Raw genomic sequence first — 20879 nt, 5'->3', positions numbered from 1 at the left:
TGGGCAATGTGACAAAGACAAACTCATGTGCAACATAACCTACTGAGTTTCTGGCTGAATTTTCTCAGTGGGTCACGATACCAATCTAGTGGTGATTCTATGAAGCACTATTGCTAGGGCTGATGTGTTTTTTTTATATTGCCTAGATGTGTGGACGGACTCACGGTCCATTTGGTGTGGTTATCACTAACCGGTTATTACTCACCTCGAGATTTTAGTTCGAAGTCTGTTTTATAGTACAACGGCTTCAACACCTTCAAACGCAAATTTAAGAAATAGAACAGTTTTACTTTCTCAATGTTAACTAATTTACACACTTTTTTTTTATCACCACATTTTATCAAAATTTTAAGAAAGAAATTAAATTAAACTAAATTTTCATACTTTTGTAAAATATTTTTATTATGATTAATGTCTACATGTTTGTCTTTCTAATCTATATTTTACATCACCAATGGACAAGGAATTTGCTTGTTCCTTTAATTTTATCACAGTAACTTAAGGGCGATTACCTGTACCTAGGATATTTTTCAAACTTTTTGTTAAATGTTGCAGTGTTCTGAAATAGGACAATTACTTGCTGTCCCATATTAAATATTCTATTGAAATTAGAAAACATTTGTTTGAAGTTTTAAAAAAGAAATTTGTAACAAATCATTCCTGATGAAGTCAACATGATATTAAAATAAAAATCTGCTTAACTGTCCACATATACAACTGAATACATAAACAAAATTAAGATAGTTAAAGGAATGTTTTACTTATTGATTGATATTTACATCACGGCCCTGCTTAATAATACTTATGAAACAATACAAAATGTGAAAAGCCGCTTTTATTTTTTTTACTGTACCTAATAATTACAACGATAGAGATGCAAACGTTTTAAAATCTGATGGTCTAAAAACTTGTTTTAATTGACTTTTCTGATGACTTCACTAATAGCTTGCCAGTGTATACTCGGTGTCGAACTTGAGCTATCGCATGCCGACAGGATTGCTCAATGTTAGATTCTAATTACATAAATATATTCCAAAATTAAGTACAATTTTCGTTTGAATACATATTGTGTGTTTGAAACTGATTTTTAAACACTGCAACATTTAGACCAATTGATAAATCACCCTTTCCAATATTTAATTAAATAATAATGAACAATAAACTTGAACATAAACGAGTGTTACAGAAAAGCGCATTCTAGCTAAATTTAATTGAAGCGTGTGAATTTTACCTACTACATTTTGAATTGAAGTTATCAAAGTGAGAAACTTTTTAATTTTCAGATAGACATTTACAGACATCTCTAAGCGTACATGATTACTTGATCCTTTTGAAATCTCTCCTCACCTTGTATAAAATGTTTTAATTTGTTTTAATGTAATGTCCACTGTATAAAATTATTTAAAAAAATAACTTTTCTTAACAGCTACCCAATCGTATACTTCGAACCGCAATGACACTTAGTTATAGAATTTGTATCAGTTTATTATTAAATTTCGCGTTTATGTGACTCAACAATTATATGCTTTTGGAATATACAATAATATTCGTGTAGTTTTCGTTATTCGATTAGTAACGCATGTTCCAAAAAATGAACATTTTTAACGAGATTAAAAAAAAATCTTTAACATCTTCGGCTAGGGCATTTCTCGGTAAGGACTCGGTGGAAATATCAAATTTTAAAACGGTAAAATATTCTTAAATCCATAATAATGCAAACAACATTAAACTTTATTAAAAATATGAAACTACAGGTATTTCGTTGTAAGATATACAATAATGAAAAAACATTATACTACGTAATCGTTGGATTTGACGTACCTTGTGACGTAAAAATCACTTGTTATCCACAGGTAATAACAGTTTATGCTAATCTCACTTAATTAAATTATTAATGAAGTAAATATATTAGTGTAATGTGGAAAAATATAAAACCTTACGTGATAAAAATATGTCTATGGTCACTTAGTGAATAATACAGATGTTCAAGAGACAAAAGCTTGCAACACCAGTAGCAAAGACTAGAAAAAATAGCTCTTAGAAACTAAATAACTATCGATGTCACATTGAATAGCATGGTTAGGTGAAAGAATGCTGGCAATACAGAATTTAACCTTAAAAATACAGCGGTATATTTTGACCTAACAAATATCATTAGATTATTATAGACCATATGCACGATTGAAATTTTGAGGGCCCGATTTATTAATCGTACAATAGTAAGCAACATGATATAACGTTAGTTTTGTACATGGCACAACAATGGAACCAAAGTTAAAGATATGCATTTTAAATTGCTTGTGTGTAAAAACTACTAAGATTATTAAAGCCACTTTTACGATGCAATCTTCTGTTGATTTAATTCAATATAAAAGACATCTGTATCATATGTTAATAAAACAACTTTATATATTGTTTTCGTGAAAAGAGGATGGAATACTATTGATAATTTTGGATTATGCTAAATGGTTTATAAAATCGTAGGATTCCCTAAAAAGATTACTAAGATTCGCAGTTTCAAGACTTTTGAATCTCTGGTGTGAAAAGAAACTACATTTCCGTTTCTTTGGGGATTTTGTTAAGAGACAAACAAACAAAACGTTATACAAAACAATCTATGGTAATCTTTGAGGTACTTTATTCACAAGACCGTTTCAAAACTTCCAAACTACTTAATCCTTCATTTCATTAACAATGTTTCAGTTTTATTGCAGGTTCGAAGATTTATTGAATTTGTTCCGTTGCCCGAAAACACTTCCTAGGTCGGCATCTGTGTGCTTTGTGTGAGTTTTTTAACGTTCTCGATAGCGTAAAAGTTAGCTCATATTTGTTTGGAATGGGTTCGTTTGCCTACGCTTGCCGCTAGGGGCGCTGTTCCAACTGCATACAAAATTGGGCTAACTTTTACGCTATCGAGAACGTTAAAAAACTTGCACTAAGCACACTGATCGTCACCTAGTCAAGCAGTGCACATTACCTAGGCCTATCTAAAACTTAAATTCGACTTTATACTAACGACTGCTCGGTTGGTAATCGATCGTTCGGATCTGCGTTTCAGTCTTAGTACCGTTCTTCTGCTTCGGTGGCCGTCTCTGCCGGGGGCAACGACCTCGCGCGGCGCTCCCCCTCGGGGGGCTCCGAGGCGGGGCTGGGGGTCGGGGCCGAAGCGGGGGGAGGCGGAGGCAGCTGGGGATCAACAGATTCTGTTGGACGAGAGGGGCAAACGTTATTTTTGTAACCAACTATAATAACTATAATTAATTTATTTATTTAGTCTCCTTACAAATTAACAGTATAACCAAAACTTTTCTAAGGTATTAATAATACTAGCGGTCGCCCGGTAGTCGAAACTCGACTATAATTATTAATTTAAATTATAAGTTTGAACATTATTATGGTTCTATTCTTTACTTCTATTATATAATCAGTAATCACAGATTTCGCCAAGGCTAAACCATAGACAAATAATATTAAAGAAAAACAATATTAATCTATTCTCAACTTGACCTCAGACTTTAACAATAAACAAAATAGTAAGTATGCGTGTGTGTGTCAAATAAATGTTAGTGTGCGTAATGTTTTCTTTATTGGTTTAATGTATTTTTTATGCATTCTTTAAAAAAAATATTTGCATTGTGCTCTCTTTCTCTATATCTTCTATAAGTGTGGGAAATTTCATACTCCTCTGTCCGCGCAATTTTCGTAAAAAGGGATACAAAGTTTTTGCTTCACGTATATAGATTAGCTTAAGTAACTTCTAACAACAGCTATAAATCGCTGCAAACCATCACGGAATATATCCATTTCCGGAGCATAGGCTAGCAAGCCATTGAGTAGCGAGACAGCACGATGTGTCGGAGTGTTAGCGGTGCTGCGTACGCGCGTGCGTGGTTGTATAAGCCGCGCCAATAAAGAAACGAATCGAAAATGGCGTCTATGTACCTGCACTGATAGATGGTAGCGTCAACAAATAAAAAGATAGAAAGAAAAAGTTGCTTATTGTAAAAAAATATAAAAAAACAAATGAGAATGTACTTTACTCTACTTTAGTGCCCTGGCAAAAAGGGGGGTGTAAAATAAACAACAAAATAACCACGAAATAACGAACAAATGCAACAAATAACGACGGAATTTGAGAGAAAACAGAGCGCGTCTGAGGACAATTTCAGAACTGATATTTTTTTGCTTGCAGTACGCGCCGTGTGCGACTAAGGACAGCAATAGTTTAGAGTGAGAGCGCATGATCGCCGCCGCCATTTTAGATTCGTTTCTTTATTAGCGCGGCATATAGTTGAATATGCAATTTCGAAAAGGGCACATCTCTGAAAATGTAAAAAGCTTAGAAAATAAATAAAAAAACTGATTATTTTCTAAAGCAGTGTAAAATTTAAAATATTAATTTTTGAGATATATTTTAGTGTTAATTAGCAATTGAAAATTACTGGAGTTATTATAAAGTGAGCCTCAAAACTACATGTTAAGAAAAAACGTGTTTGACAAAATATGCGACCTGTGCCCTTTTCGACATGCAATATGCAAATCGAATATGCAATATCGAATATGCAAATATTGAGTTGTTTTCGCGAGGTACCTGCGGGCGGCGCGGGGTTGAGGCGGTTGTCGTGCGCGGGCCGCTGCTTCTTGGCGGCGGGGTCGTCGCGCGGCTCCTCCACCTGCGCCGGACACTCCAGGTGCACCAGGTGGAACACCTGGCCACGCACATATCCCATTACAATATTAATTATTATTTAATACATGCACACATGGTAGGCACTTAGTTACTGGTGGCAGGACCTCTTGTGAGTCCGCACGGGTAGTTACCACCACCCCGCCTATTTCTGCTTTGAAGCAGTAATGCGTTTCGGTTTGAAGGGTGGGGCAGCCGTTGTAACTATACTGAGAGCTTAGAACTTATATCTCAAGGTGGGTGGCGCATTTACGTTGTAGATATCTATGGGCTCCAGTAATTACTTAACAGCAGGTGGGCTGTGAGCTCGTCCACCCACCTAAGCAATAAAAAATAAATAAAAAAAGGCAGCGACTTGGCTTTACCCCTGATATTGCTAAGTCCATGGGCGACGGTAACCACTCACCATCAGGTGAGTGGGACGTATGCTCGTCTGTCTACAAGGGCAATAAAAACAAAGAATACTGCCCGTCATCTGTCCTACATTGATATAATTAGCTATATTAGCGAAGACATGAGATACAATAAATAAAGTCACCAATGTGCGTTTTTATCTCTAAAATCATAAATAAAGTATGCCAAGAAAAAAAATGGTTTATTTTTATTGATTAGGTGGCTGAACAAATTAACGATCCGAACGATGAGTCATGAGTTCTAAGTCTCAGTTGTGTACTTTCACAACACGGCCTACCTCAAATAAAAAGTTCCTCTCATTAGTCACCCTGCGGACCGTGAGTCTGCCAACTTACACTGATAAATTATGAAATGTAAGAAACATATTTTAGTTGTGCCATACACCCACCTCATTAACGGAGTTATTGGTGCCGACGATCCTGATGATGGAGACCGGCCTCGGCGTGAAGTATATGACCTGCCAGGACCTGCAGGCGTCTCTGGTCCTATCGCAGACCGTCTCCCAGTCCCAGTAGTTGAGGGAGGTCTCGACGTAGTACGAGTAGTGCCGGTAGTCGCAGTCCCACAGCAGGAGGCGGATGGACGAGAGGATGTAGGGCTGCGCCAGCTGCACCACGATGGCGCCGGAGCCGAGCTGGTGGCACGTGTAGCCCTGCTCCCAGTCGTAGTGCTCGATGTCGCCGTTCAGCAGCACGTTGCGGGAGCGGCTGCGGACACACCACCCTATACAGCGCGCGACCCACCAGTCCGAGCAGACCCTTCAGCTCATTGCAACCATTGAGGAGTATCGCAGTTACCGCCGCAGCTCAACAGAAACAGGAGTCAGAGACGTCATGAAACTGGTGGGTATGGCGGCCTTTGTCCTTGCGAAACGTACTTTTTGATACCAATCCCCGGTCATCGTTCTCGTTGAACCCGTCGCTTGCGACGAAGGGCTCGACGAGTAAATTAATCCACAGACACAGCCCACTGAGTTTCTCGCTGGATCTTCTCAGTGGGTCGCGTTTCCGATCTGGTGGTAGATTCTGCGAAACACTGCTCTTGCTAGGGTTAGTTTTAGTAACGTCATCAGGTTTGAGCCCCGTGAGCTCGTGAGTGTGAGAGTAACCCTGACAAGTATACTCTGAAATGTCCTCTCAAGGCAAAGACAGAAAAAAACCTACCAATCGAAATATTCAAATATCATGAACAGCCTTTATTATGTCTCATGAACTGAACCCCGTCGTCGCAGGAGGCAAATAGTAAGTAGTGGTTACCTGATCCCTTCGATGACCACAGCGGAGTGCTCGACGGTGGCCACGTTGTGTGTCGGCTTGACGAGCCCGTTACACAGGGGAGGCACGCGCGCCGTGTGCATGGCCTCCAGCGCCACCGCGTGGAACACCTGCGAACGCACCGGCACACCCGGCCACTGAGACACTTACTGTGGGAGCGTTCCACTAAGCGTTCACAACGTAAACTCAAGTGGAATGGATTATAGAACGTTTTGAGCGTGGATGGATGGTGTATTTAATTAATTTACGTTCAAATGTAACTAAAATTTGCTTTTGCAGTGGCACTTGGATATTTGGTAAGAGGTCGCAATAATGCTCCAGATAATATCTCTTTCCGCATGAAATAACGTAAGCTTAACGGTCGCCATTTTTGATGCTTTGAGTTTTAAAAACGCCGCTAATTTTCTCAACGATCACTTCGACCCACCATTTTAGAAGGGTCGTCGTGAGCTTCGCGTGAGCGTAAGTCATGACGTCATAAGTGACGTTTTCGCCGCGACCACAACGACCGCGGTCGTTATGTGGAACGACTAAAGGAGCATTTTGACCGTTGTGGGCGCTTAGTGGAACGCAACCTGTATGCGCACGAGTCCATGTCCATCGGGGCCAGAAGCGACGCGCGGGGAGCGGGGGCAGCTCGCCGCGTTTGTCGGACGTCGAGTGTTGTCCTTGACGGTTGTGACGCGAGCTTATCGATACCGAAAATTTACACTAACGCTATTGTGTTATTTCATTATGAATAAACCATGACTACTCCGCATCCAACAAGTTCAGGCAAAAAAACCTACTGAAAAAAATACTGATTCCGACTCTGATCTGTCGGTTGTCTTTTCATCTGATAGTGATTGAATTGGAATTAAAAAAATGTTTTTCTCTATTAGAAATAAATAAGTAATTACTTATCAGATTTATTTTATTTCACAGTTTGCAAAATTACCTTAAGTATAATAAACCAAATTAATAGCTGTTGACTAAATCGGTCGTTATTATTATCGACATTACCATAATTAATTATTCACAGCACTATGTACCGCATTCCTCAGGATGGACATGAACTCGGGGACTTTTTGGCGGGAACGCGAACTTGTGTGAACTTGTGTGATTTTGTCTAATTAGTGTTTCTTCAGGTTTAAATGCCTAATAACGGGGGTTTATTAACTATTTAGTATCTGTGAAAGTGCACAAAATTAAATGTGGGAAAATGAAACAAAGGCGCTGAATGTAACTTCTCGAGATCTTTCAAAAAGTCCACTGAAAAAGTCTCAGTAAATGACCACCATTTTACTGAGATTATACTTCATCCCATATCATCTCATCTCATTTCATTTCACTCCATATTATCATTTTTCATAAAAATAAAATTAAAAATTAAAATAAGATGTGACCTAAAGGTCTTAGTTACCAGATCACAAAATCCTTTTAAAAAAAAGACATGAACTCGCGCGCGCCTACAATACAAATCCCGGTACCTTGTTGACGGTGTTGCTGGTCCCGACGATCTTGATGTACTGGACGACTCTGGGCTCGAAGTACAGGTTCTGCCACGAGCGGCAGAAGTAGTTACTGTGGTCGATCACTCGGACCCAGTCCTTCTGATCCAACGACACCTCGATGTAGTACGCGTACGACCTGCTCAAGTCGGCTGGGTCACGCACTGGCGCCACTACAACTTTCGACCTTCGGCCTCAGAAATTATCGATAGTCGTAACAGCCATTTTAGAACGGGATCCATTTAATTCTAGTGGTGTCTGTTTGGTATACGTTGATATCGAGGGTTTGAAAGGTTATTTGGGTTAAGCGAAATTTATCTTTGTAATTAAAGGTGGTATTACCATTTGGTTATTACGTACCATCTATTTGGTACTACTACTACATTACTATTTGATATTATTATCAACAGTTCGATGTTTTTACTTGAACTTCAATAAGTTTACTCCATTCAAATAGCTGAAGAAGTGTTTTTTTATGATATATTTTCCAAAATTTTAAGCTTTAAATGGCTCTCTGAAAAATTGCCACTTAAACTAATTAAATAGCCTTTCACCCCTCTATATATGTATACTGTCTATTTCAAATTATTATTAAAGTTAAAATATTCATGGGCGATTTATTTTAAAACTGTTGAGCATTCAAAGTAGAATTAAATGGACTATTATTGATGAGTTTGAGTGGGTTTGCACCTGTTGTCGCGGTCCCAGAGCAGCAGGCGCAGGTGGTTGATGATGAGCGTGGTGTGCAGACGCACGACGATGCCGCGCGGCTCTGCGTCGCCGGCGTCGCAGATGGCGTGTCGCGTGTAGCCGCGCTCCATGTCGTAGCCCTCCGTGTCGCCGTCCAGCAGCGCGGCGCGCATGTCGCCCGCCAGCACGCGCGCGCCACGCTTCGCCGTCGCCACGTTCTCCTCCGGCACTGTGCATAGCATAGCGTTCAGTATATCTATATATTATTACGTCAAGCAAAAACTTTGTATCCCTTTTCACGAAAATTGCGCGGACGGAAGAGCATGAAATTTTCCACACTTATAGAGAATATAGAGAAGAAGTGCACAATGCTAATATATTTTTTAAATAATGCATAAAAGACACAGTAAATCAATAAAGAAAACATTACACACACTACATACCATGTATTTGACGCATAGTATGCATCTATTTATTGTCAAACTTTTGTTCTTGACGTCTGTTACCAAATTGAGAATAGATTAAATATTGTTTGTCTTTGTTAATATTTTTTATAATGTAGTCTTGGCGAAATCTGTGATTATCTAATATATAAAATTCTCGTGTCACAGTTTTCGTTGCCATACTCCTCCGAAACGGCTTGACCGATTTTGATGAAATTTTTTGTGCTTATCCGGTATCTATGAGAATCGGCCAACATCTATTTTTCATCCCCCTAAATGTTAGGGGTAGTCCACCCCTAAATTTTATATTTTATTTTTTAGACAAAATTTTTTATTTCTATTTTTTTATGATACAACATACAAAAATACATACAATCCTCAATTTTCACCCTTCTACGATCAACCCTTATTTTTTATTTGCTAATTAAAAACTTTAAATTTTTTTGCGAGAATTTTGTTTTTATTTTGTCATGACGTAGAATAAAAAAAATCATATTACTCTGAAATTTTCACCCCTCTACGATCAACCCCTATTTTTTATTTGTTAATTTATAAACTTTAATTTTTTTGGCAAGATTTTCATTTTTATTTTTATTTTGTCATGAATTAAAATAAAAAATCTGATGTTACTCTCAATTTTTCATCCCTCTATGATCAACCCCTATTTTTTGTTAATTATAAACATTAATTTTTTTGGCAAGTTTTTTATTTAGTTTTATCATGACTTAAAATAAAAAAAAACATATTACTCTCAATTTTCACTCTTATACGATCAACCCCTATTTTTCCATCCGCAATAAGGTTGCAAGATGGCAATCAAATATTATAATTGTAGTACGATAAATTCTTATTCAGAGTTTATAATTTCAAGTTCCTTTAATTATGATTTTTTTTAAATTGAATTTGATCTCCCGCGCTCGCCGGTCGACTACTGATCAACTATCAATCGATCAGCTATCCCCACCAGGTGTCACCACTGATCCAGCAAACATCACGTAGTAGGGATGGGGACGAAGCCGGTCTCCTGTCTTACTTACTCACTATACATCATAGATTATACACTTAATATATTTGAGAGCTATACAATACTATACATTTTTCAGCCATGTTTTGTTGGTTTTATTTGTGTATCAATAGTATGTTCAGTAGGTCTGAGAATCAGCTACTATCTATTTTTCATACCCCTAAGTGAAAAGGGTTGTCCACCCCAAACATTTATTTTTTATTTTAATTTTTTTGATATATTTTTTTGTTTATAATGAGGTATTATGTGGTTAAATGAGGTTTTTATTTCTACAGTAGAATTTCCCTAGAAATCTTATTTAAGGCAACACAACGTTTGCCGGGTCAGCTAGTAAAAGTATAAAATACAAAAATTCACAATAGTGTACAAACTTACAATTCCAATTAATTATAGTCGAATTTCGACAACTGCGGGACTTCTAGTAACATAATTAATAGGTGTAATCTCGTATGTCCACCTAATAAGGCGGACCACACAGAAACATAGGCGTCTTCATAATAGTAAGCTAGGATTAAGATGATTATTAAACATGGAATACACGCAAGAAGACGTTTTCCTTTAACACCTCCCAAAGTACAACACTACAACTGCACCAACACCCGTCTCCATCAAACGCCCTCAATTTATACACAACTACCTACTAACCGTCCGCTTCGCTGGGCATTTAAAATTAACACTATTATTTCTCACCCCCATAAACATTCTCATCATTAACGCCCCTGCAACTGGTGTAGAGAGTCCACACCCTCATATAAAAAGTGTACAATTTCCAAAAATATTCGAAATTGAGTTGATATGCGTAATCATTTGGTATCACCAGTATTTTTCTCATAAATACTGTCAAAAAAGCGTAGTTTAGTTTTTTTTTTGTTTTTTTTTTGACTACTATTAATAAAATTAATACATAATTTCATCTTACTTTAAAAGACAGATAATTTCTTACTGCTCCTACGTCCTAATACTCCTACGTCCGCGTGATTTTCGTATAAAGGGGTACAAAGTTTTTACTCCGCTTATTAATGTATAGATTCAGTTTCCACTCACGCAGCAACCCGCGGTGCGGCAGATCGGTGCTCTTGGTCTGAGTCTTCTCCTGTATGGCGTCGAGCAGCATATCCGGAGTGACCAACGAGAACGGCCGGACCACCGTCAGCAACTCCTCCAGGCTCATCAGGGTCAGGCGGACGCACTTGAGGATCTTTTCCTATTGAGATAGCACGAGTTAGGGAGGCAAATCGTGCATAACGAAATTAACAAATGAGGTCGTCAGCGCAAAAGTGGCCTAACCCACAATTTTTCATAATCATGCTTATAATTATCTATATTGCAATTTATTTAAAATATAATAAATTTTGATGCAAAACCGGCCTATCCATAGTTTCACCCATAGGTAACAGATGGCTTTGTAAACATTATTTTTGCGCGTATTGTTTTTTTGCCTACTCAAATTCTAAATTGTAACTTAAATTTCTAAATTTCTATATTTCTCTTCTCTGTTCACTTTCTACCTATATGTGATTTTGATTGTGGAAACTGTTTTGATTGTGATTGTGGTTTTGTGGTTTTGTGGTTTTTTGTGGTTTTGATTGTGATTTGGATTGTGGAATATTTGGTTACTGTTTTAGCTATTTTTTAAAATATTATATGTTTGTATTGTACTATTTGTTTCCCAAATAAATAAATTCAAATTCATGAAAACTTAAACCTAACCTAATAACTATGGTAAGCTTAGGTCACTTTTGCGTTGACGCTCTCAAATGAAGCCGACGACAGACTGTTAATTCCTGAAATGGCTTTAGTATTCCCAAATTATTTTTATCCAAATTGTGTCCCTTGCTGTGGTCGTCCATCGTCAGCAACTACTGCTGATTATCAGAAGGACGGCGTGCTGATCTACTCTGTGGATAGATTGATTAGTAGCATGAAGTACTCACGACCTGAGGCTGGCCGGCCTCCGACTTCACCCACGACTGGTTTGCGTTGAACCAGTTGCACACCGCCTTGAAGATGTCCACCTCGCGTGCGAAGAACGAGTCGCGTTCCAGCAGACCTTGTAACGCTTCCTAATCCAAATGTCGATTGTTATTGTATGATAGTGAATATTGTATGTGAACGTAAAGACTTAAAATATTAACAATTAGCGTATCCCCTTCACGCTACACTGTGATTAACTCTAATTACAAGAAAAACACTTTTTTTTTAAACTACCCGCATTCTTTTTTAATGCGATGTCGTACCTGTATCAATGAACGCAAGTGGCAAACAATTTAATTATTTACTTTAATGTTAATAGTGCAATAAATTAATAAAATAAATGTAAAATTGTCTGCGCCAGACATTTAGTTCTTGTTGAAAAACGATACGCATGTTTTTGTGGCTAGTTTTCATTGAGTGTTATACCAGTTTGGAATCTTGGAGGGATGTGTAATTTTTTTTAAAAACCTACCCATGGTATCGTCTATACTTTTGTTACGCCACGATAGGTGAAAGTAGAGTAAAAGTAAAAATCTTTCAAAATTTTTAAAGAAACAAGAATTATTTTGATTGATTTTTGTGTAAAAATTACAGGCATACTGGGATTTTCAAGGGTAGTGGTGGTAGCACCGGTAGCGGTGCAACTTAAGTTGTCGATATAAAAAAAAACAAAAGAAATATTTGAAAAACTATGGTCATTGTAGTTTTAAGAGGCATCAATTTACAAAGGGTCTCAATTTCTTCAGTAACTTTAAAAAATATTGAGATTTTTCTTTTTTATTGAGCAGGTCCACACTCGGGTGGACGCTTATCATTGAATTTTGGAACACATTGTATACATTTGCAAATGACTCACAACGGACAGCTGAAGGAATGTCTCGTGCTCCAACACTTCTGACGCGTTCTTGTCCAAAAAGTTATAGCAGTAGTCCATCAGCGCGTCGAGCCCGTACAGCCTGCCAAGAAACCACGTGGTGCATTGCGTGCGCGCTATCTGTCTATGGACACTTCAACTACAAACTAAGGAATAAGTCCTGTCAGTGCAACTTACTGACACATTTTTCAACATGTATACCAACTTTTTCTATTTTTTTTACATGTAGTAGTACATTACTAGCGTTGTCGTACGAGCAGTTTCAATTACATAAACGCCACTTCGATAAAGCGGCACTACACGAGAACCCTTTCGTCGTGGCCGCCGGTAACTACATTCCCGATCCTGCGGACAGAACGAAAAGCAGGCGACGTCGCCCCAAACACGTCATTTCGGATCCTCCCGATCCACTAACGGTGCTTCTAGGTACTTCAAGCACCGGTCACCGTTCTCGTCGAACCCGTCGCTTGCGACGAAGGGCTCGACGAGTAAATTAACTCTCAGACACAGCCCACTGAGTTTCTCGCCGGATCTTCTCAGTGGGTCGCGTTTCCGATCCGGTGGTAGATTCTTCGAAGCACGACTCTTGCTAGGGTTCGTGTTAGCAACGTCATCAGGTTTGAGCCCCGTGAGCTCACCTACAAAAGTTAGGGTTACGCTGATATAGCCTCTCAAGGCTCTCAGCTTAGGTAGGAAAAAAAAAAAAAAAAAAAATACATAAACGACTAGCAAAAGCCGAAATAAAACTTTAAATTTATTATTTTTTTATATTCATGATAGTAATAATTTTCGTTTTTTATACTACAACACTTTTCATACAGCCCCTAACGAGCGTTATCCGTTCGAAATGCAGACCACGTGTTTGTTTGACCGCTACGACACTAGAAGCTGTTGCGGCCCGCAGAATTGTGTGCTTAGTGTGAGCTTTTTAACGTTCTCGATAGAGTAAAAGTTAACTCAAATTTTTATGGAGTTGGAACGTTTGCCTACATTTGCCGCTAAGGGCGCTGTCCCAACTGCATACAAATTTGAGTTAGCTTTTACGTTATGAAAAACGTTAAAAAATTCGCACTTAGCACATAGGGCGCTTGCCGTACTCGTCTCGATAACGCGTAAGAAAAAATATACAAGTTTCAAGTCACTGAGAAAGTGTTGCAATTAGTTTGAGCACTACCTCGCAGCGTCGAGCACGGAGCAGACATTCCTCAACGCCAGCACCTGCCGCAGGTAATCAGATATGGCCGCCTCCAGCTCTTGAAAATTGAACTGATGGGCCAGCCCGAGCATGTCCAGCACCGTGTCCTCTCTCAGCATGGAGAGGCCCATGTGACCTGGGAAGTGGCCTGTTTAATTAATTTTGACCGACTTCAAAAAAGTTCACAATATTTTCCTAATGTAAAGAGAATATCTCGAGAGTCTCAATGAGTCTCGATTCCAATCAGGTGGTAGATTCTGCAAAGCACTGCTCTTACTAGTGCTAGTGTTATCAAATTCTCTCAAGTCGAGCCCGTGAGCTCACTTACCCTTCCGGGTGTAACTGGAATAGCCCCTTAGGCTACTAGCAAACAGGTAGGGAAAAACAGCAGCCAGACTACTGTCCACTAAGCACTTTTTGAAGTTTTAAAGAAGTAGATTTAGCAGTCGGGGAATACTCTATGAAGATGAGTAGACTCTAGAGCTAGCCGGTATGTATCTATAGATAAATGTGACGTGTGGTTACTTGTATTAAGAACGAAGGACGAACGAAGTCATCGTGGCTTAAAGGATAAGACGTCCAGTGCAATCGTATCTAGTGATGCAACGGTGTTCGAATCCCGCAGGCGGGTAACAATTTTTGTAATGAAATATGTACTTAACAAATGTTCACGATTAACTTCCACGGTGAAGGAATAACATCGTGTAATAAAAATCAAACCCGCGAAATTATGATTTGCGTAATTACTGGTTATGCTTAGGTTATGGTTAGTTTTTAAAACAGTTTAAAAAAATTATAAGTACCTGAATAAACATATCGGAGCAGAGCCTTGAACGCCTGCAGCGGCGCCTGCAGTTCAACTTCGGCCTGATGAAGAAATATAGTTTGCTCATTCAATCAATTATATCAGGGGTTCCCAAACTTATTTTGTCTACTGGCCACTTTGAGAATAAATTATTTTTTAGCGCCCCTATTTTTTCACATACTTAAAAATCACTATAGCCAGTGGTCCCAGATAAAATTACAGATCGCCTCCCAAGCCTCTACACATCGCCCCTATTTTTTTACTGGGTCTCTTACCGCCTCCCTTTAGGATTGCAGCGCCCACAAGGGGGTGTTATCGCCCACTTTGGGAAAGGCTGAATTATATCAATCTTGATACGTTAAAAATACTGAAACCAGAAGATCCGCTATTACGATTGAAACGTTCTCCAGATGTTCATTGCTGGACATAGGCCTCTCTGAAGGTTTGAAATAATGACCGGTCACCCGCTGCCCGGGACCTTCAAGGGGTCATCGGCTCACTTTGAAGGAGTCCTCCATACAGTGCGCCTCACGGTTCACGGTTCACCCCTCAACAGGAATGAAAAACAAGGGCACAGGTAAGTCACTAAATTTATAATTGCAGCATCGGGTAAACATTTCTTTATGTTTCAGTGTTGGTGTCATATTTTTCTTCTCTAATCTCAATGGTTTAAAAGTCGCAAAAGTTAGCTGAGATTTACGACTCATTCGATTCATGAAAACATACAACAAACCTGATTTGCCTCCCTCATGCCTCCATAAAGCAGAGCTCTGAAGTAATCACTGCTAGCTGCCAGAATCACTTTGTGGGCCGGTATCCTTTGACCTTCCACGATGAGGGTTACGTCGGAATACTCTGATGAGAGGCATAGCGAGCCAATGTGCTCTGAAAGGTGACCTGCGAAAAAGATAAATGTTATTTTTTTACAATGTCATGCGTTAATGACAGTTGTACAAATATACAGAAAATAATTATATGCACGCGAATTTTTTTATTTGAAAACAAATTCGAATTTCTCTCTAAGACACTGCAAGTAGTCCTCTTGTCTTAAATGTTTTCAATTCTGTCTCATCATCGTCATTCTCCTGCCCTTCTCCCAGTCACCAGGGATCGGCGCAACATGTTTTCTCCTTCGATACTCCTCTATCATATACCATTTCTTCGCTCACTTTCTCCTCTTACACATATCGTCTTTCACTCAATCGATCCATTTTTTCTTAGGTCTACCACTTCCTCTAAAGCCTGACCAAAGCCAATACAACCTAGCCCCAAGGTCAACAAAAGCATTCCCAAGGAGGGTTGACATCAGGCAGGCGGCTGGTCATAAAAAAATTGCCTAAACTTAGAGTAGGTAACACGTTTTCAATTCTGTCAGATGGCATTAATCTTTGGGACACACGAGGCTGATTGACAAAACTATTCAGAAATACATACTGTAGAACAGTAACATGACTTTTCAGATGGAATGAACATGAATCATCTACGCTGTCTTTAGAAGAATTCCTTGGAGAAGCTACCTAGCTTTACAACTGCAAAAATACTAGATGCTAAACCAGTTTTGTTTGAAATGCTGTTCAGTCTCATTCATTCAGGTTGAGATGTTTTAGGATGAAGTTTAAGTTTATACTGATTTACTTCTAAAACGCATAACCATGTTTAATTTACAAATATGCATTTACTTATCGTATTTTATGAAGTAAGTAAATGTCACTAAACTTAAATAAATGCAGAGCAACTGAAAACAATCTTTGTATATTATCATGTAAGGCCCGCCGCTGATTTTTTGTCACCGTGACTTATTGTTACTATCACCTGTTGTCACCCACGATGCGCTCACTGAATCTGTTCTTGGGTAACAAAACGCGTTCATTTTTGTAATGGACTTCAACGAGGTTGCCGTGATTTGTGCTCTTGAAATACGTAGAAGAAATGATACGGAAAAGACGCTACTGGGTGCATCCTATATACACGCAATGATTATTTAAAGGAAAATTCTACACTATATATTCTGAATTACGTCAGTATCCATCTAAGTTTTTTAATTATCTTCGTATGTCTATAAGCTCTTTCGATGAGTTGCTGTCTTTGGTAGGTCCTGTGATTACATTTCAAGATACAACATTTCGCAACATTCCAGCAGAAGAAAGGTTAACGGTCAATTTGAGGTAAGTAACAAAAAATACATCAATTACTTATTAAAACAAAAAATCTTTATTAATCAGAGGCATAAAAATTTGCAATATCACAATCATCTACAGAGTAATTTGACATATATGATTGCACAGTTTCGTTCGACAGCGGGGGAGACATATTATCATAAAAAAATTGAGTAGATGTAGAGGATGCAGAGGGATTGAAACATTGCTGTGAAAGTACACGAGGCGGTGATGATGATGGTGGTGGTGGTGGTTGAGATTGCGGTTGGGTTGAAGACATTATTGGCTGAGGAAGTTTACGAGCTGGTGCTGGTTGGACTGGGGATATTATTTATCGGAAATATACGAGGTTTTTGTGGTGGAGGAAGAATGTATGCTTGCAGCAGTAGAATTAGAATTATTATAGTTACTAGAAGATTGGGAATAATATTTTAGGGTTTAAAGTCACAATTTGTGAATCAATTTTCTGATCTGGAGGAATTGACTTTAATAATGGAACCAAAGATTACGCGAAATAATTGTCTGGGTCAGGTAGTGTAGGATGTCTTGGTGGTTGGTTTTATCTCTTAATATTTCTAATAAAGATTCTTCGTAACTTTTATTCTTCTTCTTTTCTTGTTTTGGTCGTGTTATTGCTGGTGTAGAAGAATCGCTCTCACTAATTGCTTCTTCGTCAAGCGATGTCACGTTACTTGAGGTTTCTCTGCCTGGCTCCATAGAAGGTACCAAAAACAGTAACTTATCAAAGTACACGTATCGTTTTCATTTAGGTTCAGGTTGCTCTGATTTTACGTCTTTTTGACAACGAAGCTCCCTCGAAAAACATACTCTTAAATTTTTCCAACGACGTTGTATCACTTTAACTGTAAAAAATAACATTCTTTTATTTACAGGTATTTAGCAACTGGTGCAAGTTTCAATACATATCTTTGAATATCTAATTGGAGCCACAACGCTTCGTAATATTGTAAATTCAACGTGCCAATCTATATGGGAAGCATTGCAACCTCTGTACATGGCAGAAAAAATGAAGAAGACTGGTATAAAATTGTTGATCAGTTTTACGAGCGTACTAACTTTCCTAATATTATCGGCGCCGCCGATGGTAAACATGTTAAAATAACGAATCCAAAGCACAGTGGATCTGATTATTTTAACTATAAAAAATATTTCTCTATGGTTTTAATGGTTTGGATAGACGCAGATTATAAATTCATCTTCATTGACATTGGATCACAAGGAAGCGCAAGCGACTCGACGATTTTGACGTATGCAAGCGTAGTGTTCGCTCACGCGGCCCGCACTAACTTGAAACCCCTTCAAGTTATTCAACCTCGATTTTGCAGGATAGCGGTAGCACCATGGTTCCTAAGGAGCGTGGATCCCCATGATAACCTGGAGCTTGACTCAGTCAGTAGGTATCTACAGTCAGAATCATTGCGCCACTTTGAGAAGGCAGAACGACATGAGAACCCGCTGGAAATTACATACCTGATCCTGTAGACCGAATGCGTAATAATTGCGCTCTAATTTAATCTAATAATTATAAATAAGTAATGCAGTAAAGTATAATAAACACTAATACAATTACCTGCATTTTCTTTTTGTTCCTGTGAAAAACTTCTTGTTGAAAACAAGTGTAATACTATTTCATCCCATAATCTTCTTTTTAAAATTATACTGGTATATTGCTTTAATTTTTTTGCATATAATGCAGGACTCTTTTCTACCTCCTCTATTAATAATTAATTGTCAATGTCTTCCTCTTGCAAAGAAGACAACATCTTTAAAAACAAAACACAGCCACACTTTTTTAAATAGAATACTTCTACTGCAAATGTGCAGCGCTGACGGGGTGACAAAAAGTCACCAGTGAGCAGACTCCCATAGTAATACACAGGGCGAGTGACAGTCACGTCATTCCGGTGTTGCCTGCCGCTACAACTATTAGTCACAGTATTATCATGTCACCATAATGAGCACCCCGTGTTTAGTTTTCATTGCACTTGACTAAGTGACCAAAAGTCACAATCAGCGGCAGGCCTAACAATGCTGTATCCAGACAATTTTTTGTAATATATTTTATTACAAAAAAAATAAGATATATAGATATAGATATACAGATAGAAGATATATAGATACAGTAAGGATAAGTGTTAGTTTTGTACTCACTAATGTGCTCGATGTCACCAACCCTGGCATTAGGAGCATTATTCACCGACATATACTGATGTTGGCTGCTCATGGTTCATCACACACGTACTGCTTCCAAAAATACGACAGGATTTATATTCTGCTAACAAAAATGTTTTGTTTTGCTATCACATCACAAAGTCAATTCATACTACCCAGAAATACTGCATTCAGTCTATTTTTTCTCCTTTTTTGCCACTTATCCTTTGGCTCTCAAATGAACTCTCCCCTACAGTTATTCCTGAGTGTTTCTCTTCAACCATTCTTTCAAAAGAGACTTAAGCTATAACAATTCAGTTATTATGCTCTTAGTAACCACTCAACTGTAAGCACTTTTAATTTATATAAATATATCGCTATAATTATAGGGTGATAATATTTGCACAGTAAAAAACAACTGAACTTTTCAAAAGTCGAACCATATTTGATTTATTCTAAATATCTAGGATGTACCTTCTAGATATTAAATTTCATATAAATTTAAGAATAAAAAATTTGAGGCAGTGTCCTTGTTTACGTATAAATAATTAAAAACAATGTATGAATATTGTGATATGTACGTACCTAACAAAGATTGTACAATGACACGACTTATCATGGGAAAAAATACCGTAATTTTTTAACGTATACTTTCAGACTTCTCTTCGTTGAAATAAAATCCACATTTAACTTGGTAAAACAATAAGTATTTATCGTGTTATTATTAATAAGATTTAAGAAATCTTCAGTCAGAAAAATCTACCGTCTATTTATTGTGAAATGTGTTTCAGACCAATAAATAACTATGTATAATCTATACTTGACAGCTGACACCACAGAATACTATTACTTGGCTGACACCGTCACCGACCTAACCTCGAATATATTAAGTGTATAATCTATGGACCTAACATTCCTGTCGACAATTTGGATACCGTACCTAACTACTTTCTATTTTGCTTTGAGGGCCTGAATACTCGTCACCAGGCCTTAAAATCTTCAAAAAATTAAGATCTCCTGAATTGTTTTCCTTTAGCGAATTATTCGTTTATATCATTTTAATTGAAACAACTCTTATGGTTTTACGAATTTTACGGTTTACTCTGGAGTTTTATTGTGATTATATTATTTTAGACGTTTCGAATAACTAATACTGTAACTAATTGTAAATCCTCAAAGTAGTTTTAATTAAGTCTATTAAATAAATATTTTACCGTATGAAAATAAGTCAAATGGAATGAAAGAAATGGAGTTAATTTATCGGAAATTCATTCTGACATGCGATTGGATGAATGAAACAAGATGAAATGAAGTGAAATTAATAATTTTCAGGTAAAATGCTGACAATCTTTTGAGACTTAACTGGACTAGACGATTTTTTTTGTCTAAACAAGAATGTATGTCTGTTATGTATGTATGTTAAGCTTGCTTTGATGGAGCAGCTCTATTACTAAACTAATGCTCCATTGGTAAACCATGCCCGATATACATACGTACATGTGATACATGACGCTGTAAGGTATCGTCCAAACACACGTAACTACATAAGACTGAAGTCGTCGTGGCTTAAAGGATAAGGCGTCCGCTGTATTCGTATCTATCGATGCAACGGTGTTCGTATCATAGGCGGGTACCAATTTTTCTAATGAAACGCGTACTTAGCAAATGTTCACGATTGATT

At 37.9% G+C, this 20879-nt stretch overlaps 1 protein-coding gene and 1 long non-coding RNA gene across 5 annotated transcripts; one reads left to right on the top strand and one right to left on the bottom strand.

The window, feature by feature from the left end:
- Positions 1 to 375: 375 nt before the first annotated feature.
- On the bottom strand, positions 376 to 20036 carry BTBD9 (BTB (POZ) domain containing 9). Of its 4 annotated transcripts, none has more exons than XM_089730693.1 (14): positions 19784 to 20036; positions 19199 to 19319; positions 15604 to 15767; positions 14869 to 14932; positions 14045 to 14201; positions 12853 to 12952; positions 11957 to 12085; positions 11067 to 11226; positions 8556 to 8784; positions 7845 to 8004; positions 6358 to 6485; positions 5490 to 5808; positions 4592 to 4709; positions 376 to 3203 (listed from the first exon to the last, which is right to left on the bottom strand). In XM_089730693.1, the coding sequence occupies exons 2-14, from the start codon at positions 19269 to 19271 to the stop codon at positions 3061 to 3063; spliced, it is 1944 nt and encodes a 647-aa protein (XP_089586819.1). In that variant the 5' UTR covers positions 19272 to 19319; positions 19784 to 20036; the 3' UTR covers positions 376 to 3060. The 4 variants fall into 4 exon arrangements, with proteins under 4 accessions (XP_089586819.1, XP_089586820.1, XP_089586817.1 ...); XM_089730694.1 differs by having other exon boundaries at positions 19199 to 19322; positions 19784 to 20035; XM_089730691.1 differs by having other exon boundaries at positions 14045 to 14213; positions 19784 to 20035.
- Positions 16898 to 18575, top strand: LOC149502256 (uncharacterized). Its single transcript, XR_016323717.1, has 3 exons — positions 16898 to 17035; positions 17920 to 18066; positions 18373 to 18575. It is a non-coding gene; the product is annotated as an uncharacterized LOC149502256 (long non-coding RNA).
- Positions 20037 to 20879: the final 843 nt, after the last annotated feature.

Source organism: Bombyx mandarina, chromosome 10, assembly GCF_030267445.1.
Source record: "Bombyx mandarina strain Sakado chromosome 10, ASM3026744v2".
NCBI lineage: Eukaryota > Metazoa > Arthropoda > Insecta > Lepidoptera > Bombycidae > Bombyx > Bombyx mandarina.
Note: the sequence above shows the minus strand (reverse complement) of the source record. Positions and strands in the feature narration are given on the sequence as shown.